Genomic DNA, 19350 nt, shown 5'->3' with positions numbered 1-19350 from the left:
GTTCATGTTATTTACTCCCTCCAGCTTTTACAGAGGATATGGCAGATAACCAGAAGTCAATTTGCCTGCTGTATGAACTGAAGGTCAGCCATGACTCCTCCCTGCTGGATCTTCTCCTAGCCTTCAGATGCTTGACTACAACATCATGCAACAGCTGCTCAGGCAGCAGCTGCTGGCAGTGGCTCAGCTTACCAGCAAATGTGTTCTTTAGCCAGGGGATCAGAGGTTGTACCACCTCTGAAGCTGAAGCACCTCCTGTACAAAAGCCATGCTGATAGAAGGCTGGAATAAGGAAATGGCAGCCAACAGCTGCTATAGCTATTTCCTTGGAAAGGCACTGAACCAGAAGCAGGTGTGTCAGAGACCTGCCCCAAAAACCCTATAGTGCAACAGAGTTTACATCTAGCAATCCATGTAGAAGGCTGGCAGAGGGAAGCAAAGCATGACATGAGCTGCCACACCAATACATCATGCCAAGGAAAACACCTCATCCATGACACCTTGGTTTTTCTGGCAAAGTGTGTATATATTGTACTCATGCCCAAGAACAGCTCTGACAAGACACTGGTTGATCTCGCTGTGCAAATATTTGGCATGAAACTACATTCTTTGTATTAAGCTTAAAAAACCCAAAAACAACCAACCAACAAAACTCCCAAAAAACCAAAACAACAAAAAACCCCAACCCAAACCAAACTAAAAACAGTCGTCTGTCTTTAAAGCTCATATTTCCTATCAGAGGAAATTTTTAAAGTTTTATTAAACCACACATTATAAGCCGGTTTCAACTGTGTGTGTCATTTAATCTAGAGAAACTGATCTTGAAAAAAAGAAACATTCCTTCAAAAGAAGGTACATAAAGCAAAGTACTATTAGAGTCATAAGGAGTTCCATCTTCACGAAACAGTAACACAATGCAATGTGTCCTGGTTCCACCCTGCCAGCAGCCAGGCCCCACACAGCCTCTCACTCACCCCCCATCAGTGGGATCGGGGAGAGAACTGGAAGGGTAAAAGCAAGAAAACTTGTGGCTTAAGACAAAGACAGTTTAATACAGAAAACAAAATCCAAGAACATAGCCCCATACCACTCACTATGAAGACAATTAATTCTACCCCAGCCAAAACCAGCACGTAATGCAGCTTACTTCATTTTCAAAAAAGCAATCTAATGACCAGAATTCAATGCAATGCACCTTTTTACCCACATGATCATACACAGTTCCATTTATTTATTCTTCCTTTTTAATGTATGGCAATGAAGAAAGAAATTAGAGTTCTAAACTAGCATAAAAGAGATGCTAGTCTAACATAAAACTGTGTTTGCATTTTTATTTACTTAGAACAAATATTTCCAGCTTCAATTTCAACGCACTGAATTTTTAGTTCTTACCAACAGTTCTGTTGCACAGATACTGTCGAACACCAATATTTCCTAGTTGGTTTGGTATCACTTGGTTGACCTGTAAGCATATTTCTGTGTCTTCTCCTCTGATGTCAATTTCACCATTAACACCAAATACTTGAAAAACCACAACAGACATCTGTGAACAAAATCCAGATAAAATAATATAAGATTATAAAATGATTTTACAGTGATTATTATTTGTAAGGTACGTCTAAACCTTTTCCATCACAAAAGGAAAACAACCCTTTGAATTGAAAACCCTTGCTCACAGAGAAGCAAAATGTTTTCTCATTATTTTATTATTTTCTTTTTGTACACATTGGCTTCATAATGGATTGCTCAACAGCCTGTCTGAAGACAGACACTTGTATTTATACCCTACTGATGCCAATTCAGAACTGGCTAGAAAAGCCATGGAAGTGAGACAGAGTTTCCTTATGACAGACAAGCACATGACCTATGTGATACCTGACATATCAGGTATCTGACGCTACCTACAACTGCATTCAACTGTATGCATATCATAAGCACAACCAAGCACTTGCAGTGTTGAATCAAACCAGGTTAAAAAGCTAGGATAGGCTACCAAACTTTGGCTATCTGTATAGTAGTCGGCTCTTTTTCTCTATTTACTGGGTTCCAGTATGTTTAAAAAATAAGTAGAAGCCAGTTTTAACTCAGTTTTGGTATCAGAAGATATGTATCCATCATCATTACTAATATTTTGGATTCATTTTTCCAATGACTCAAAAAATCACCTCTAAAATGAGACATTTTAGTTGTGCTTTAAAGTTTAATTTACATAATTATGTATTCTAATGGAATACAATAATATTACCATTTCTTCACTAGTCTCATGGGCATTTTCTGAAGCAGCACTCATGGCATCTGGAGATGACCCATCACAATTCTCCATCACTGTGCCTCCGTCATGGACATTTTCTGATGGGCTTTGATAGTTTATGGCTGTAATACCTTCCAAAAACACATCAGAAAAAAGGCAAAGTTAGCACAGCATAATCTCAATCACTCCTACATTAAGAATAAAGTCAGTGTCTATTAGTGAATGCACACATTTACTCATTTTTCAATATGAGTTGAGTGGCTTATTAAACAAACATTTATGACTGAACTGCCAAATCCATTCCTCTTACAGAGAGTTCCAAGTTCTAGATACTAATCAAAAGTAAAGCAGGATATAGTGACAAAAGCAATACAGCTCTCTACATGCATTGTTAAAAAAAACTGTGAAGGCATTTTTTAGTCTTCCACATCAAATAATATAAATGTGAGGCAGCTGGAAAAAAAAATTCCAAGTTGTGTATCTAAAATACTGCACAGTGCCTTTAGAGCAGATGCTTGTATGTTTAGAGAAATAAGCTACATATATTTTCATTAGAGCAGTCATAATCATGATAGTGTTTCCTTGACAACTGGAAGGCATAGATACTTAATCTGCAGTTAAATATTGTTTAACAAGCTAAAAAGACAAATAAAGGTTATTTAAAATGGAAAATGTATTTCATGGCATACTCCCACATAAGCACATAGAGGAATACTCCTACAATTCAAATATATAACAGGCTTGCAAGCGAAGCAGTCTTCTCATTATTTCTCTAGACTGAAGAGAAATGCTACAGAAAAAAAACCAGTCTTATGCAAATTAGAATTATCAGAAAAGAGGTAGCAATAAGGTCTTCTTTCTCTATTCCCTGACATGGGAAAATTATTTCATCAGTATATACACAGATGAGCAAAAATTGGACAAATACCTGCTATTACACAGTCAATACTAGGGAAATAATCCTTGAGGGATGAGCTGCAAGGAGACTACCAAACTTATCTGACTGGTAATTAGGATGATGAGCACTAGTGAAAACTCGTTTCTTTTTCATCCCCTTCTAAAATGAAAGCTTCTTTACCACTTCAAGTGTAACACTGATTCAGGCTCCAACCTGTAAGTATTGCAGTCAAAGCAGCTGCTTTCAAGCATAGCAAGGAATAAGTTCTGCCTAATTCAGATTTGCAACACAGCACTTGAATGCTCTTACTTTCCTTAAGGCAGGAAAATTAAGCAGTGTTAAAATTAAATAGTGCTGCTTAAGTAGTGCACATTATTGCTTTCCCCTGAAATTATATATGCTGAATACACTTGATATTACTGGTGAAGGTAACAGAAATAGTCTTGTAAAGTATGCAGGATTTGCTGGACTAGAATCCTTTTGAGCATGACTTTAATAACTAACAACATTTTCATGTATTGCTTAAAAATATTTTATTAAACCTGTTTACCTTTCTCCAGAAAGCTTTGACTATCACTTCCATCACTCTCTATCAAATGATCCTCTAGCATCATACTATCAATAGAGATGGTATCCAGAGAGACTTGTGATGGACTTCTCTTCATATTTTTGTAAGAAACAGAGAATGCAGGGAGGTTGGACGAGCAGCGTTCCTTAGGCTTAGCACTTTTAAAATATAAAGATATGAGGAAATAATTATTTAAATTAAATAATACATAGCAGTTACTTTAAAAATTCCTCTAAACCAAGCAAGATATAAATGAAAGTCTGATTATTCAATAATCCTTTGACAAGAAGAAGTAAATGTAGAAACATCATATATTCATCTAGGTATTTATGCCAATACTTCTCTCAATACATATTTACTAACATTTAAGCTAAAAGTAAATAGTTTAAATCAATTAACTAACACTTCATTTTAACTTTCACTGGATGCTGGATACTGCATAACTTTTTGCATGCTTTAAAAATTTTAATCTGCTAGAACACAGAATCACAGAACAGTCTGAGTTGGAAGGACCACAGAGTCCAACTCTTAAGATGTTCCCTTCCTGACTGCTGAAAGTACTAGAAGTCTGTAGTCAACAAGATTTCTAAATATTTTCAAAGAGTAGGAAAACTGTTTTAGTATTAATTTTCTATACCTTGAAGAAGACTGGGATGAAAACATTTTAACTGAAGCCACTTTGTCTTTGTTGATTTCAAGTTCTTCAGATTCTAAGGCAGTTTCTGTTTCCAAGTCAGCGACTTGGTTAGGACAGCCTTCAGTTGTGCCTTCCTGTTCATTTAACTTATTTGAGAATATGTTTCTGTCATCCTCCTTATCAATGAAAAATTCAGTAGAATCTTCTCTCTTATTTAGAATGGACACCGAATCCCTAGGATTCAAACTACTTTTCTCACTTAGAGGTCCACAGACCTCTTCTGAATCACTTCTACTAAAAAGTCCACTGCTTCCTCCTTCACTTGTATCTCCCAAACCTTTATCTGATGCATCATCGGAAAATGACATTGCTTTCTGAAAATCCATATTACTGTCTGATTTAAACAAAAGAGGATCTATTAAAATTCCTTTATTAACTTCAGCATTCAGAGGCTTGCAGTCATTTACATAACCAAAATTAGTAATACCGGCTTCCACTATCTTACTACCAACTAATTTACTCTCTGAAGTAAGAGTTTCCCCATTTCCCACAGGGGAGAGTTCTGATGCCATGGGACTTCCTTTTTCCTCAACAGAAGATTTACAAGAGTTTCCCTGAGTCACTGGATGGAGCAGTAAGGCTACTTCTGCACTTTTCAGTAGAATCCCAATGCAGACATCTGTTTGCTTTGCAGGTTTTCCTGTCACTGCCTCTACGTCCTTCCTTAAGTTTTCCAGGAGCAATACAAGAGATTCATGGAGAAACAGCAAAAAAAGATACTGGTAGTGATTGATCTGCACGCTTACATGTTTTTGAACATGGACAAGAACATGTACATCTGCATCAGAGGAAGAGCTTTCAGAAAGCACTCCTGAAGTCTCAGACATTTGAATGCCATTGGTCGAGGGTTCTGATTCACTGCTGTAATACTCCTTCAGAAGTTTCTTACGTTGCAATCTATTAGAGAGATCACTAGATTCACTTTTTGGAATGTTCAAAGCTGTCTGATTGCGGGATACAAGCTCTTTTTGTGACTTTGCAAATCTTATTGGCTGGCAAATCCAAAGTGAAAGCGGGAAAGAGTCCACAAAGCTTATTGGCCGGCCTTTCCCACTTTTCGTTCCTTCGTAATCTATCCAAAACTGGGAAAAATGCATGGCCCAAACATCAGTAGCTGCAGATGTCTTTAGTGCACATTTATTCAATTCTGGAATGACATAACCTTTATAGACATCATGCATTTTGGTATCTTGTTCGTGAGCATGTCTCTGGAAGATTGGATGTAAAAGATTAAAATTTTTAGGGGACTTAGGAAAATTGGTGAAATTTCTGCTAAAAAATTCGGAGTCCTTGAAGTTCTGAAACAAAGCTTCTAGATCAGAGTGTCTGCAGTTCGGTGAGCATCTGGTATTCGTAGCAATCATCTCTGAACTTTGAATGGAAAGTGCACGAGGCTGATCTTTATGAATTTCAGGTTTGTTTTCAAATGGGATGATGATCTGCAAGGGAGAAATACATTTTTTCTAGTTAAAAATATGTAGATTAACAAGGTATACAATTAAAGAAACCAAATAATAGCCATGACAGCTGATACAAAAGATTATAATTACAGTTTTATGAGAAATCAAGTACAGTGAAACAGAACAGGGATAAGTCGGGCTCACAGACTATGATTTATGTTCTCTCTCATTTTTAAGAAGAATGCTGTGGCATCAATATTTGTACAGAAACATAAGGGTCTCAGGCTTTTCATCAATATTTGCACAAAAACATAAGGGTCTTAGGCTTTTCTTATCTGAAGGTCTTAAATTTAGTTCAGCTATATTGGCTGAAGTGGCTCATTTCCTCAACTCAAGAGCAGCTTGGTAGAACATTTCTTAAAGTGTTTCCAAAATTTACAGCTTTGAGAAACAGAGAATTATAATTTGGAGTTCAATCTGGCATGTCAGATAGGGTTTTTCACCATACAGTATTTTATTTCTTTGTTAAGATACAAGCAAACAGTTAGATGTACCAATGCAGCTAATATTCTTAACATTTAAGAATACAGATCAGGTATTTTTGACAATTATCTGATAAAAATAATACATTTGTTTCACCAGAAAAATAGTAATATACCTCAACTCCTAAAGAACAAAAAATAGTTCAGCACACTGTAATTAACTTGTGTATTTTCAGTGCACATTTTAAAGTAAACTTATTTTATGCCAAATCCTGAATCTTAAATTGTTAACATGAGCCTTGGCCACTCTAGTTTTGCTATTATCAGTGACACTGCCTTCTATCACAATATCTCTATTCTGAATCTAGAAAGTAGGAGTAAAAAATCATCCCTAAAGACACAAAGATGGGGGTTATGAAGCTTCTTCATTTAAATACAAGACTCAGAAAAGAAAACCTAAATAAAATAATTAACCATATGATATGTAAACATCAATTCATCATTTGCTTGAACAAAAATAATGCTGTTAATACAGGGTGACATTATTATGAATCAAGGTTTGAGGGATGTAAGAATACTTTTATCCTCTCATAGTTTAGTAGGCTATTCCCATATAATAATTCAATATCAGATTAATCTACATTTGCAGATTTCCAGTTGTTTGCTCTTAATAACTGTTTCTATTCAGTAGAAACCATGTCCTTGTAAAGTTCCATTAAGGATGTAGCAAGAGCTTAGAAAGATAACCATCCCTCCATATGCTGACTTTTTAGAGTCCTTGGAACATCTCCTGTGGGCACCACTGAAGAGACTAATTTTGTTCACCTCTGAACCTTGGAAACCATACAATGAAACACTCAAAGCAAACACGGGATGGGTGGGAAATTTATCTGCTCAATAATCCTTTTTTTACAAAGAAGGAAAGACAAGGGAAGCAAAAATTTGATATTCAGCTGGATTAACAAGCATCACTCCTCTGGAATAAGCATACAGAGAACTCATGTACCTGAACTACACCAACAGCCAGCATGAAACAGAAAATGGTGAGAATGGGTTTTGGAGAAGGAAATAAACCTTCAGATGAACTGCTTTCTTTACTCTAGAGCATTCACCAACAAGACAAAAGAGCTTTGATAGAATACAACCAGAGGAACAAGGGAGGACCTTTGCATTGACATAGAGTACAAATATTAATTTTTCACTTGTTTTTTTTACTTTAGTGCTCAATTTCTTTTTAGCTCTGCTATGTAAAGTTCATTGACCACAGGGAAATAATTAGTTAGCATTCCCACTCAGGTCTTGAAGACAAAACCAAAATACCCAAACTAAAATACCAGGACATGGATGAAGAAGAACAGGAAACAAGATGTCTGTCTTCAAACAATCATATTCTGCAGAGTTTTTTAGAGAAGTGTTTTTTCATTCATGTAGGTATTTGTGTGAGAATAAAAAAAATATTCTTCCAAGAAACCAAAAAAACCCTACTCAATGACAGCATACCTTTATCATTAGTCCATCCACTCTCACATCAACATGTTCATCTGATTTTGAATTGTCATTTAACTTGTACATGGCCATGAACTGAATAAGACTCTGTTTCAAATCCAACACAAACTGGTTTAGCCAAAGAATACTTCTCTGATCCAGAGTGAACTGTAAAGCATTCAGCTGACCATACAAATTTGGACATGGAACTAAAAGAGAAAAAAAAATGAAACCATGAGAATAAGTAAAATGTTTATGGGTTGGGTTTTTAAATGATTGCAAACTTACATTTTCACCAGTACTTTTCATCAGAGAAAGAACAGAAACCCAGTCCTTTGGTCTCAAGAAGAATTAATTGTTAGGGGATGCCTGAAGCGATGCTTCTTTCTCTCACTCCAAGAAAGTAACAGAATTTTTGAGTGTAAAATACGAAGAATAGAATTAAGTCTGAAGAAGTGGGGAGAAATTCTCATTATAGAGGAAATTTGCTGTCCTCAAGTTCCATCCCCAAGAAATCCACTAACATTTCTGTATATAAAACAAGACCAGCCACAGAACATATTCCTACAAATAACTCCAGCAGCTCTTCATTGCATTTTAGGTATTGTTGCAATCGTTTGAGCTCTTTTATGTAGTCAGACAGTGAAATTGCAGAAACAATATGTGGATAGTGGAGAATGAATAATTCATGTGCCAGTAAAAACACTGCCAGTATTTTCACACTGAACAACTATGTTTATAAAAAACAGTATTAATAGGAATTTGCAGGAGCAAGCACTGTGCAAATGGAGCAGTCTTGTGCTCTATCTATTTTAGAAAGCCATTACCTATTTCCAAGCTTTAAGCTTCACAAAGGTGAAAGTAACACACAAAATTTATGCATCAGTAATAAAAAAAAAAAGTCTTACTAGGAAAGTCCTTTCCATCTGGGTAGTAATATTCAGTGAATTCAATATGAATGGCTGGCATTTCTGGTGGAAGATAAAGTGACTTTTTATTGCAAGAGATCAGAGCTTTAGGGGAAGAACGACACTGGTCTGCTGTTGAAACCTGTAAATGATAAAAGATTATTTCATTAAAACATTACATTTCTATGAATGATTAAGCATTTGTAGTTCCATCGTACTGTCCTAGTAAGGTAACATTCCACTGCTCTTGGGTGTAGGCCCTCAAGCAACACACACAACACAAAGTGCTGACCAACAGTGACACTTAACTGCCTTGAAGCAGAAATGACTTGCAGAGAAGAGTTTCACAAGAAAACTCTTTTAAAGGTACCAGATCCCCTTCCTTCATACAAGGCAAGAGGCAGCAGGTCACTTTCAAAGGTGTCCAGCAGAAGCCTAGAATGATCTGATTCCTTATTGCAAATACTACAGCTACTGTTTAAGCCTTTATGCTTGGATGGAGTGTATTTCCATACAGTCTGGTCTAGATAAGGGATAGATAAGCTAGATAAGTTTATTACACACATTAGGTAGCTCTTGTATTGTCATAAGAACAAATTCCAGTACACAGGCTGACTCTCAAACTGTGCGTGAAGCAAGGTGTTCAGCGTGCACCTGGCAGAGATGTGTATGTTTGGATATGCCTGAAGGTCTGCTTCACGGGAGAATCAAGATGCTATGGAACAGTAATCTCCATTTCTGTTTCCTTACAATGTAAATTATAAAACAAATAAGAAATCAACATTTGATATATATTTGACCTTAAATTTCATTGAATGCATCCTAGTTTAAAAAGTATGTTGATAAAACAAAGCTCTTCCATTCAATAGTTAGTAGGTCAAACTGCTAGTTTGAAATTACCCAATGTATTAATATTGAATATATGATGATGTCTGCTAGAATTTCTCTGGAAATAATGAATACATGACCTTTATAAGCCTGCTTCACTTTATGTAGCTGTTTTCAAGAGGCAAACATATCTGCATTAACAGATACAAAAATTCAAGTAAAATTACCTATTTAGAAAAATAGCTTTTAGGAAATTGCATGGAAATAATGGCAATTTAAAAACTGAAAATGTGTTTGTGTAGAGAGGAGGAGACAAGAGCAGAAGGCAAATGAAAACATGAACAGTACAAAACAGTAGTATAAAACCACTTCAGATCCAGATGAAGACTCCCAGCAGCAATCTGCAATCTCCCACAACATCAAGTAGTGATATGGCAGGAAAGTGTTGGCAATTGGAAAAAGAGCAAGCAGAAATCACAGTGACAAAGGGCACACACTAAACATTTTTGTTAGGACTTGAAATTTAAGAGTAGATCCTCACATACCACTACAACTCTGCCTAATGGAGACACACTCCTTCCCTATTTCACTTGCCTCAGAACAGTCAATCTGGACCACAACCAGAAACTAAAACAAAGTTATTGTTCATTCTAATAAAGGGGAGGGGGATGGAAATGGTAAAAGTGTCTGCTCAAAATATCACTGGAAAGGGAGTGGCTGGAAAAAGATTTTAAAAACTTAATAAAACCTCTTAATAGTTTTAATGTACTTTGAAAAATATAACAATAAGAAAAGCATAATATACAAAACCACATACTAAAATATTAGGCACATAAGATAGTACAATGAAAAGATTAAATTTGAATTCCAAATTCATAATTTGGAGAACAACAGAACTTAGATCCAACACTTAATTGTGATAGGATCATTATTTTAACAAAGCAGAAGCAGATTCATAAATGTCTACCCCAGTAATGAATGGAAAGTCTCATTAATTTCAATGGGTTTCACACTGTCCCTTAAAAACCACAGTTACATAACAGTAAGGGTGGAGTTGCCCCAATTTTACTAACTTAAAGAAATGTACCTGATATATATTGAAATCTGCAAGTCTAACCACAATAGGACTAGACATCAGTTTGCCCTTCGGTTGTTGGGAAGATACAGAGGAAGCCCTAGATGTTCCTTTTGGTATCTGCTCCTTGCCTGTAAGAAAGAATAGTGATGGAATCATTGAGAAGAACAGTCTTTTTTTTAGTAGTTTTAATATTTCATGGAAGTAGAGAGTTAGTGATGCAAACAAAATACCTGTTTGTAGGTTCTGAGGAGATACAGCAGGTGGTGATTTGGGAGGAGAATCTGTGACCTGATCCTTCACAGCCTGCTTAAGCAATTCAACATTGCTTTTGAATTCATTTAATAATTCTTTGGCCCATCCACTTCTGGTTTTAGTGGCATCACTATAATGCATCCAGTGATCACAGCTGTCTCCTGCAAATAAGATAAAGGGGAAAAATATTAGCTCATTTGAAATTTTGCTTTTAACAAGATAACAAGTTTCCACTATTTCACAAGTATTCTTCGAACTATAAGCTCATTGCATGCTGTAATTATAGAACAACAGCAGTCATACCAGACGTTAAAACAGAAGTTATATATTCCATATACATTCCATATTCCAAGTCTCAGCACTTCACGAAATCACTCAGAATATAGCATTGCCAGCTGCCTTATAACACCACTAACACTCAAAACATCATTGAGTATTTTCAGTTCAGAGAAATCTTACGACACATTAATGTCATATGTGAGAACATGCAAAAAAATGTTCAATTGAAAAAAAAAGTGAGAGCAAGTAACAGAATGATGTTCTCATGCTCACTTTTTCCAAGCTTATCTTTCCTGCCAGAACTGTGTCCTAAGTAGTTCCTGGTCCCTTTCCAGAAATGTATTCTTTTTGTCTTGGTTCTCTAGCACCTTTATGGCACACAAACAACAAGGTAAGTTCAAGAAGTGCTGCAGCACACACAGCCTTAAAAATCAATCCCACTGGAAATTCTTTTGTTCCTGCTTTCAATTCCAACATGTTTCTGTTCGTCAAGCACTCAAACCTCTGAAAGAAGTCATGACATCTTCAAGTAGTCCCTGTAAAGACATTCTACTAACCTGTTCAATAATAAGGATGCAATAACAAATAACTTCTATCAGCTGGTACATCACTCTTTAAATACTACCATGTGAAAATTTACTTTATTTGGGACTTAATGACTTTTCGGATACTTATACTGGGGATAAGCAAATATGTTTGCTATTAAAATAGGAAAATTATTTTGGAAAAAAAAAGTGATTTTAAGTCTAAATGCAAATATTGCAGCATTAAATAAACTTTTAGGCTGGCGCCTATCACAAGAGATGACATTTTTCCCCACCCTTCTTCACAGATATCTTTGTCAGTTATTATCATTTTTATAGCTAAGGAAGAAGATAAAGGAACAGGGAAAAAACCAGAAAGGGAACAAAAGGACAAAGATGCATTAGACTGAAGCCCATGACACTGGGATTCTCCAAAACAGGGCTAGCAGCACAGGGTTACTCCAAGCACATGCACGCAGGCTCTGAAGGACCTACAGGACTTTGTTAGCAACACCATGGGGAAAGCTCTAACACTCCTTCTGGGAAGCCACTTTGGGCAATTGCCTCTCTGAAGTGCATGAACACTAACACATGCAGCAGCATGTGGGAGCAGGGCAACCACATCCCTGTAGGCAGCTGCATGGCTGTGATCTCATTAGGATCACAGACACGTGGCAAGACAGCACACACAACTGAAATGCTGCAGGGGATGAACATGGGCTTTTGGGGAGCACAAGAGGGCAGGCAGGGCAAGACCAGTGTGAACAGATGAAGCTCAGCCTTGGGATGGATCACCAGTCAACTGAGTGTTTACAGGATGGGAGCAGAGAACAGAATAACATGAATGATGACATTGTGGATTTCTGCTCCAGACCATCTGATTAGGAAGCCATGATCAGATCCTGTTTTGTTGTCACATGCCCTGTAATGTATCCCCCTTTAAAATTTTTAGATTTCTACTGGAAATTATTTATGAGCAATGTTTTATTTGTAAGAAACACTTCTTTGGAAATTGCTAATTTTTTTTTAATAACACTGCTTAACGAAAGGCTACACAATTAAGCCTCTACACACTGAGGTTCTTGTTCAGCAAAATAATGTAAAAAGCAAAACACTTTTTGGAAATGGACAAAAAATTATAGTTTTCTATATATGAAAAAATCTAACAGATTGATTCTTGCTATCCAATTACTGAATTCTCAATATGCAATACTGCCTTCCTCTGTCAACAGAAAATTCTCTTCAAGTCAGAAATGTGTAAATACTGTTTTGTTGACCAAACAAAACAGTGAAAAGCATTTGGCCTAAAACAACTCATTCACAGAAATTAAATTGGTTCCCAGATTGTTGCTTTTGTTGTTTGCTTTTGCATATGGAAGGAAGTAAAAAGGTGCATTTCAAATGGTTTGAGCATGATTATTCAAGCTGTATACATGTATGCACAAATTTTTTTAGCTTTCAGACAAGATAGCCACAGTCACAGGTAATTCATAAAGCACTTGCTTTCATACCTGCTTTGTGAAATGGATAATAATCCACTGTTAAATAGCTGAAGGAAAGCTGCATGGCCCCTCCTGTAACACGTCTGTTTGGGTCTGTAAAACAAAACAATGCTTGGCCCTGCAGACATTGCATTTAGCATGTTAGCTGCTATACTCCTTTAAACACCTAAGACCTACTTTCTTCCCTTTACTGTCTCTCCTTACAACCTCATTATCTTCCCTCAAAATTTTCATTCAGATAGTCTTCACTGGTTTCTAAAAATCAGCTTGCAGAATTCTGTACTCAGTCACTACTTACAAATTGCGTGCTGTTTTCAATGCTACTAAAAAGAAAACATCTTGAAAACACATTACTGCAGTTTTTCTGAAACAAAACTTTTTACACTGAATATATGATTATGATCAGTCTTTGAAGTCAACATTTACTTTCCAGAATACTATACAATTTTATTTGACAAATATTGCAGTGAAGGGGTCTTCTGAGAATCTTCTCTTCTGACTTTCCACTGCTGAATTTAAACTCCAAAAATAAAGGACCAATAAAAAGATCTCTCTAGGAGTGATAAATTCCAACCGCAGTAGATACACTGCATGTAAGGAAATACGTCTCCAGCCAGCGAACCTTATGCTCTGCTGTAATGTGTCTTTCCTAACCAAGGAAATGCATTTTTGTTAAACCCTACATTTTTCACGTTCTTCTTCAGCAGATCTTGTATGTTTCCATAAATTTTTCACTGACTAGTAATACAGTAGACCTTGTATGTTTCCATAAAATTTTCAGTGACTAGATATATAATAATATCTCACTCCCTATGATCACTTTTGAAAGGCATGAAAAAATGCCCTTATTTGCCTTTTCTTTCTTCCTGATTCTAAATGTGACCATATGCAATAGGCTTTTGTTAAAGAGAAGCAGTACAAGATTTACACACAAAACTTTAAGGTCACAGGACACTTGTTCCATTCTTTCCATGTGCTGCAGACCATATCAAATTGTTTAAATTAGTAACACAAAGAGGACTGCTCTTTTATTAGTTTGCATTTATAAGAGTATTAAAGAAAAAGATTGTACAGTGACCCCTTCAAGCCACAAAAATGTTGCCACTGCATTCTTCATAACCCAGTTAACTTATAAAAGAAAAAAACCCAGAAGTAACAATCAGACTGACAGAATAAGTTCCTAGAAGACAGAAAAAGCACAGAAGCTACTAGCACTCTTAGGTTTTGCACTTATTCTAAAATAATTATATTTATTAATGAAATGCTGTCCTAATAGAGCCATTTAAATAGCTTTAGATGAGTCCATAGACACTGGAGACAATTCTAACTATTCCTCTAAACTTAAGTCTGTTGACTTTATTGTATTATTATTTTCTCATTATCGTATTCCTCAAAATGTCTCCCCTGAAGATGATTATGATTCATAGACATGCAACTTTAAAAAAAATTACCTTTTTCTTTAGAATGGATATCATCACATATATGTAGGTCCAAGTGGGAAATTACTAAGTGATAAGAAGTTTCCTTAACATCAAATTCATTAAACAATTTTACTATTGCATCGTTTTGATCAGGTGCTGCTGTTGTCTGGTGTGCTTTCACCTGCTGGGAGCTGGGTGCAGGGGCAGAGCTCTGAAAAAATATTTAGTCAATCACATGAATTTATTTCTGTTTATTGTTTCTTTTAAGCATAAGTATCTGTCTCCTTACACAAAACAGGCATTTGAAACAAGGAAAAATCTGCACAACATGCATTCCCCCTTGGATCATTACTGATACTGAAGTTTAGTGTTTTAGAATAAAGCTAAGTTGAGCTAACGGATGTGTGCACTGTACTGCACTGCCAGGGCACCCCCCATTCTCCCCATTCCTCACACTTCCTTATAGCCCTGTCACTCACAGCACTGGTATTTTTCTAACTTTTGTTGCAAGCTGTTCAGGGAACTAAACCAACAGTGGGCTCCTTTCTGCTGATTTAGTTCCTCAAGCTACATCATGATAGGGTCAAACATAAGTCAGTGGCAGTGTCAGAGAACAGGTGAGATGCAAGTACAGGGCACTGAAGAATCAGAACCTCCCTGCTCAAGAGCAGGCAACCATTCCACTGCTGTGGCTAAACCTTCACATCACTGCATAAGGCATCAGAGCAAGCAAAAGGACTGAAATCTCTGTTACATATACTGGCTTTACTCTAAGAGATTCTCTACAACTGACTGCACTTAGTAATCAATCATGTTTTATTTTATAGCACTTATCTTCTATAAGTGTACTTGTCCTGCTTCTTCACAGACAAGAAGAGGTGCCTCCCCTCAACACTCACCAAGCCCAGCTGGTCTAGCCTGCTCTATGTGCTGAAGAACACCAAGACTTACATGCAGCATCAACAGCACAGATATGCCAGCAGAAATATATTCAAAGTAGAATTGGTTTACACTATATATTCCAACAAGGGCTGCATAAAGGTAAGCTCTTAATAAAAGCTAATTTTTCAGTTCCATGAGAACAAACTGGACAAGCACTTTAAATTATTATAGTAAACATAGCTGCCCACACATTAAGGTTACTTTAATGTGTCTTAATTATTTAAATTCATAGCCACAAAATATTTGGAGAAAAAAATTACTAAACAGTCATTAAAGAGGTAAGTAAATACAGAAGTCTAAATACTCTGTACATGGATAAAGAAATAGAACTACTTTTATTTTCTGCAGTTAACATCAAAACAAAAATATCTTGCAAAATAAAGACTATTTAAAACTATGATTCCCAGTATAATTTAAGATATACAGCTGAAAGAAAATGAGTCACTGAACATTCTCTAAAATAAATTAACACAATTAACCACATTGTGCTGTATTGTAGAACACCTGATAATGATACAGTGAAACCATCAATTCTCATACCTGGGCTGTTTCAGAAGCCAAGCTTTTCCTCTGTTCTGCTGATTTCTCTATGGCTTCACTAAGAGATTTGGCATACTGCACCATGGCTTTCAATTGGGAATCAGTCAAAACCCACAGCAAATCATCCAGAATCAGAACCAGTTTGGATGCCACAACATTACAGTCTTTTAACTGTAAAATAAAAATGTAAAGAAGTTGAACTAAGTACTTATATTTCTTATATTATATTAAATATGTGGGGTAAATAAAAGCTTCATGCAAAAAGCAATAACAAACATTTTTTATTTTAAATCTTATTTCTCTTACTAATTAAGAAGCACCTAAGACACAGTATATTTATGCTTCACTCTATGTATTTGGCATGCATCATACATTAAACTGCTGCATTTCTCTAAATGTAAGCAGTGTAAATATTACCAGAATCTAGAAAGATAAAACAATGAGCATCATCATGAACAAAACTCTGCAGATCCAGCCATTTTATTAATGGGACCTATATAAGGTCTTCATTTTCAAAACCTGCCTGCAGTATTTCTTGTAAACTCTAGAGTCTTACCAGTTACATGTTATTATAAATTTAGTTCAGGTAATTCTACATTCAATATGGCCTAAATTTAAAATCTTTACTATGTACATGTATGCATTAAGAGCATGAGTTACAAATTAAAAAATAAAATAAGACTTCAAACTTTTCAAGTTTACCCTTCTTTTAAGCGTGACCCTAATTTTTGATTGGTTAGTAATCAGTCGAACTGGAGCACTCATGATTTCATGCTTAGAACTCTGGATTGCATCAGCTTCTATTCTGATCATCTGCCAGTTGATTTCTTTAAAAGTCAAGACCTTTAAAGACAGAAAAAAAGAGAAAAACACCTTGATGCAATACGACAGTTACTTGCACCTAGCCCTGTGCATGTGTATGTATACATCTGTACATATGTACACAAAAACTCACATGAGCCATACAGAACAAATACAACTCACTTGTATTCCTGACACCTAAAGGTGTCAGGAAGCCCTCACCCTGCTTGTCACAGAAACATTAAGCTACTTCCAAGCAGGCTAAGGTAACAAGCAGCATTTAAAATATTCAGAAGAAAATAAAGGTCACAGCTATGCATACTAGGCTGCTTTTGGGAGAGGAAAAAAATTATTGTTTAGTTTAGTTTCAAAATGTTAAATAAGAAAAGGGCAGGGGAGGAAGCAAAGCTACAGGACAGGAGAGGGTTTTTTGGAGTGTTTTATTTCAATTAAAAGAGAAAGTTAAACATTGAGCACACTGCATGCCATGCAGACCCCACAAGCTCTGAATCCACTATATGGATTTCTAGAAGACACAGCAAGCAGATGTTAGAATAATGGTGATACAAGAGCATCAAGTACAGTTGGACACTGAAAATCAAATATGGAAAAATGAGCAACTGTCTAGCAGGAACATCATGGAGAACATCAAACAAACAGGACATCAATAGGGAAAACCAGTAATTCTAGTTTACCTAAAACTCCTTCCTGCATGATTTGGATGATGGGATCAAGTTCCCTCAGTAAGTTCACAGACAACACTAAGCTGGGAAAATGTTGATCGGCTGGAGGGTAGGAAGGAATTGAAGAGGGATCTGGACAGTTTGGATTGATGGGCCAAGGGCAATGTTATGATGTTCAACAAGGCCAGGTGCCAGGTCCTGCACCTGGGTCACAACAACTGCAGGTAACACCAGAGGCTGGGGGCAGGGTGACTGTTCAGTGCTGGGCTGTTTACTTCAGCACAGACATGGAGGCAGCTGGAGCATGCCCAGAGAAGGTGAAGGGTCTGGAGCACAAGTCTTATAAGGAGCATCTGAGGAAGACAGGCATGTTTAGCCTGGAGAAAAGGAGGCTCAGAAGTAACCTTACTGCTCTCTACAACTGCCTGAGGGGAGATTGCACAAAGATGGGGGCTAGTCTCTTCTCCCAGGCAGGAGACAAGACTAGCGACAGAACAAGAGGAAATGGCCTCAAGCTGCACCAAGGGAGGTTGAAGTAGGGACATGAGGAAGAATTTATTCACTGGAAGGGTTGTTAAGCATTGGAATGGGCTGCCTAGGGAACTGTTAAGAGTCACTATCCCTGGAGAGTTTCAAGAAATGACTGGACATGGCACTTAGTGTTATGGTTTAGTGGGCATGGTGACGTTTGGTCAAAAGTTGGACTCAATGATCTTGCAGGTCTTTTCCAACCTTAATGATTCCATGAGTCTATGATTGCTCTCTGAAGAAACAAGGATCAGCCATGAGTAAAGAGCAAGACAAAAGAATTAGTTTGGCATCTGACTCATTCTCCTCTTGTCAATTTGAAAACTTTACAGCATATGTCCTGAGAAGATATGCAGAGACTTAAGTAAAACATACCCAGGTGTCTGGAAAGAAGGTACACTCCATCAAGTGAGCAAGATGAAAAGTGCAGTGCAAAGCATCCTGAATCACTTTTTGCAGAAAAGCAGAGTACACATCCTCCTCATACAGGAGATGCTGTGTAATCAAAAGCTTCTAAAAGTATTGTAAGGAGATTCCTTATTATACTAAGAATGTAGCTACAGTGAAAAGCTAAACAATTATGCCCTAAATATATGGCTCAGCCCATGGTATCTTCAAAGTACAGCACTGGTTTTGGTTTTTCACCTTTTCATGCAATTTGCTGCTAACAAGCCATTCACTGTAATATCTAGAAATTTGTTTCTGCTATTAATTGCACTAAAACGAACACTCTCCAAAGGAAAGCTCTGTTGTGTACAGGTCAACTGTTCAGAATCAAATCCTTCCTAAAAACCACAAAATCAAAAACTCTGCCAATACAAAACTCCATCTAGTCAAACTTTAATTCTTCCTATTCAGACTTCATTAATATGGGAGCATAAGCATACAGATAAGCTGCAGGAAAGGAAAACCATCAGAAAAATAGTTTTAAATTTCTTACTTTTGTGGTATTTTTAACTGATATTATCTTGGGGTTTCTTTCCCTACATATAAATCAGCTCCCAGACTCCTTAACTCTGGAGTAAGCTGGCCAGATGTATGATGCTAAAATAAGTCTCCTTGAATACAGTATTTAGAATCAACTTGCACTCAGTATACATTTAACTTTGCTTAGCTGGGAGAAGGCAAATGAATGGTACATCAAACTAGCACTTCCACGTGCTATTCTCTGGGACAGCAGAAACATACACACTTTACTGCTATTACTTTTTTATATATACATATTATTTAGGTATTCCAAGAAAGTAATTACAGAAGACCTTGACAAAATTTCATTTAAAACT

At 36.5% G+C, this 19350-nt stretch overlaps 1 protein-coding gene across 4 annotated transcripts in view; it reads right to left on the bottom strand.

The window, feature by feature from the left end:
• UHRF1BP1L (UHRF1 binding protein 1 like) overlaps positions 1-19350 on the bottom strand; it is a 47542-nt gene that overhangs the window by 8888 nt on the left and 19304 nt on the right. For 3 of the 4 annotated variants that reach the window (XM_041474380.1, XM_041474382.1, XM_041474383.1), the window contains exons 6-17: positions 16758-16898; positions 16056-16226; positions 14604-14784; positions 13162-13245; positions 10826-11008; positions 10605-10723; positions 8690-8831; positions 7797-7990; positions 4355-5853; positions 3700-3875; positions 2246-2382; positions 1393-1543 (exon numbers count right to left, since the gene is read on the bottom strand). In XM_041474380.1, the coding sequence (XP_041330314.1) occupies positions 1393-1543; positions 2246-2382; positions 3700-3875; positions 4355-5853; positions 7797-7990; positions 8690-8831; positions 10605-10723; positions 10826-11008; positions 13162-13245; positions 14604-14784; positions 16056-16226; positions 16758-16898 (3178 nt within the window). The remainder of the gene's footprint in view (positions 1-1392; positions 1544-2245; positions 2383-3699; positions 3876-4354; positions 5854-7796; positions 7991-8689; positions 8832-10604; positions 10724-10825; positions 11009-13161; positions 13246-14603; positions 14785-16055; positions 16227-16757; positions 16899-19350) is intronic. The other variant, XM_041474381.1, reaches the window with a different exon arrangement.

The sequence above is a fragment of the Pyrgilauda ruficollis genome, unplaced genomic scaffold (genome assembly GCF_017590135.1).
Source record: "Pyrgilauda ruficollis isolate IOZ18807 unplaced genomic scaffold, ASM1759013v1 scaffold32, whole genome shotgun sequence".
Lineage (NCBI taxonomy): Eukaryota > Metazoa > Chordata > Aves > Passeriformes > Passeridae > Pyrgilauda > Pyrgilauda ruficollis.
The sequence above is the reverse complement of the archived record's forward strand: the minus strand, read 5'-3'. Positions and strand labels throughout refer to the sequence as shown.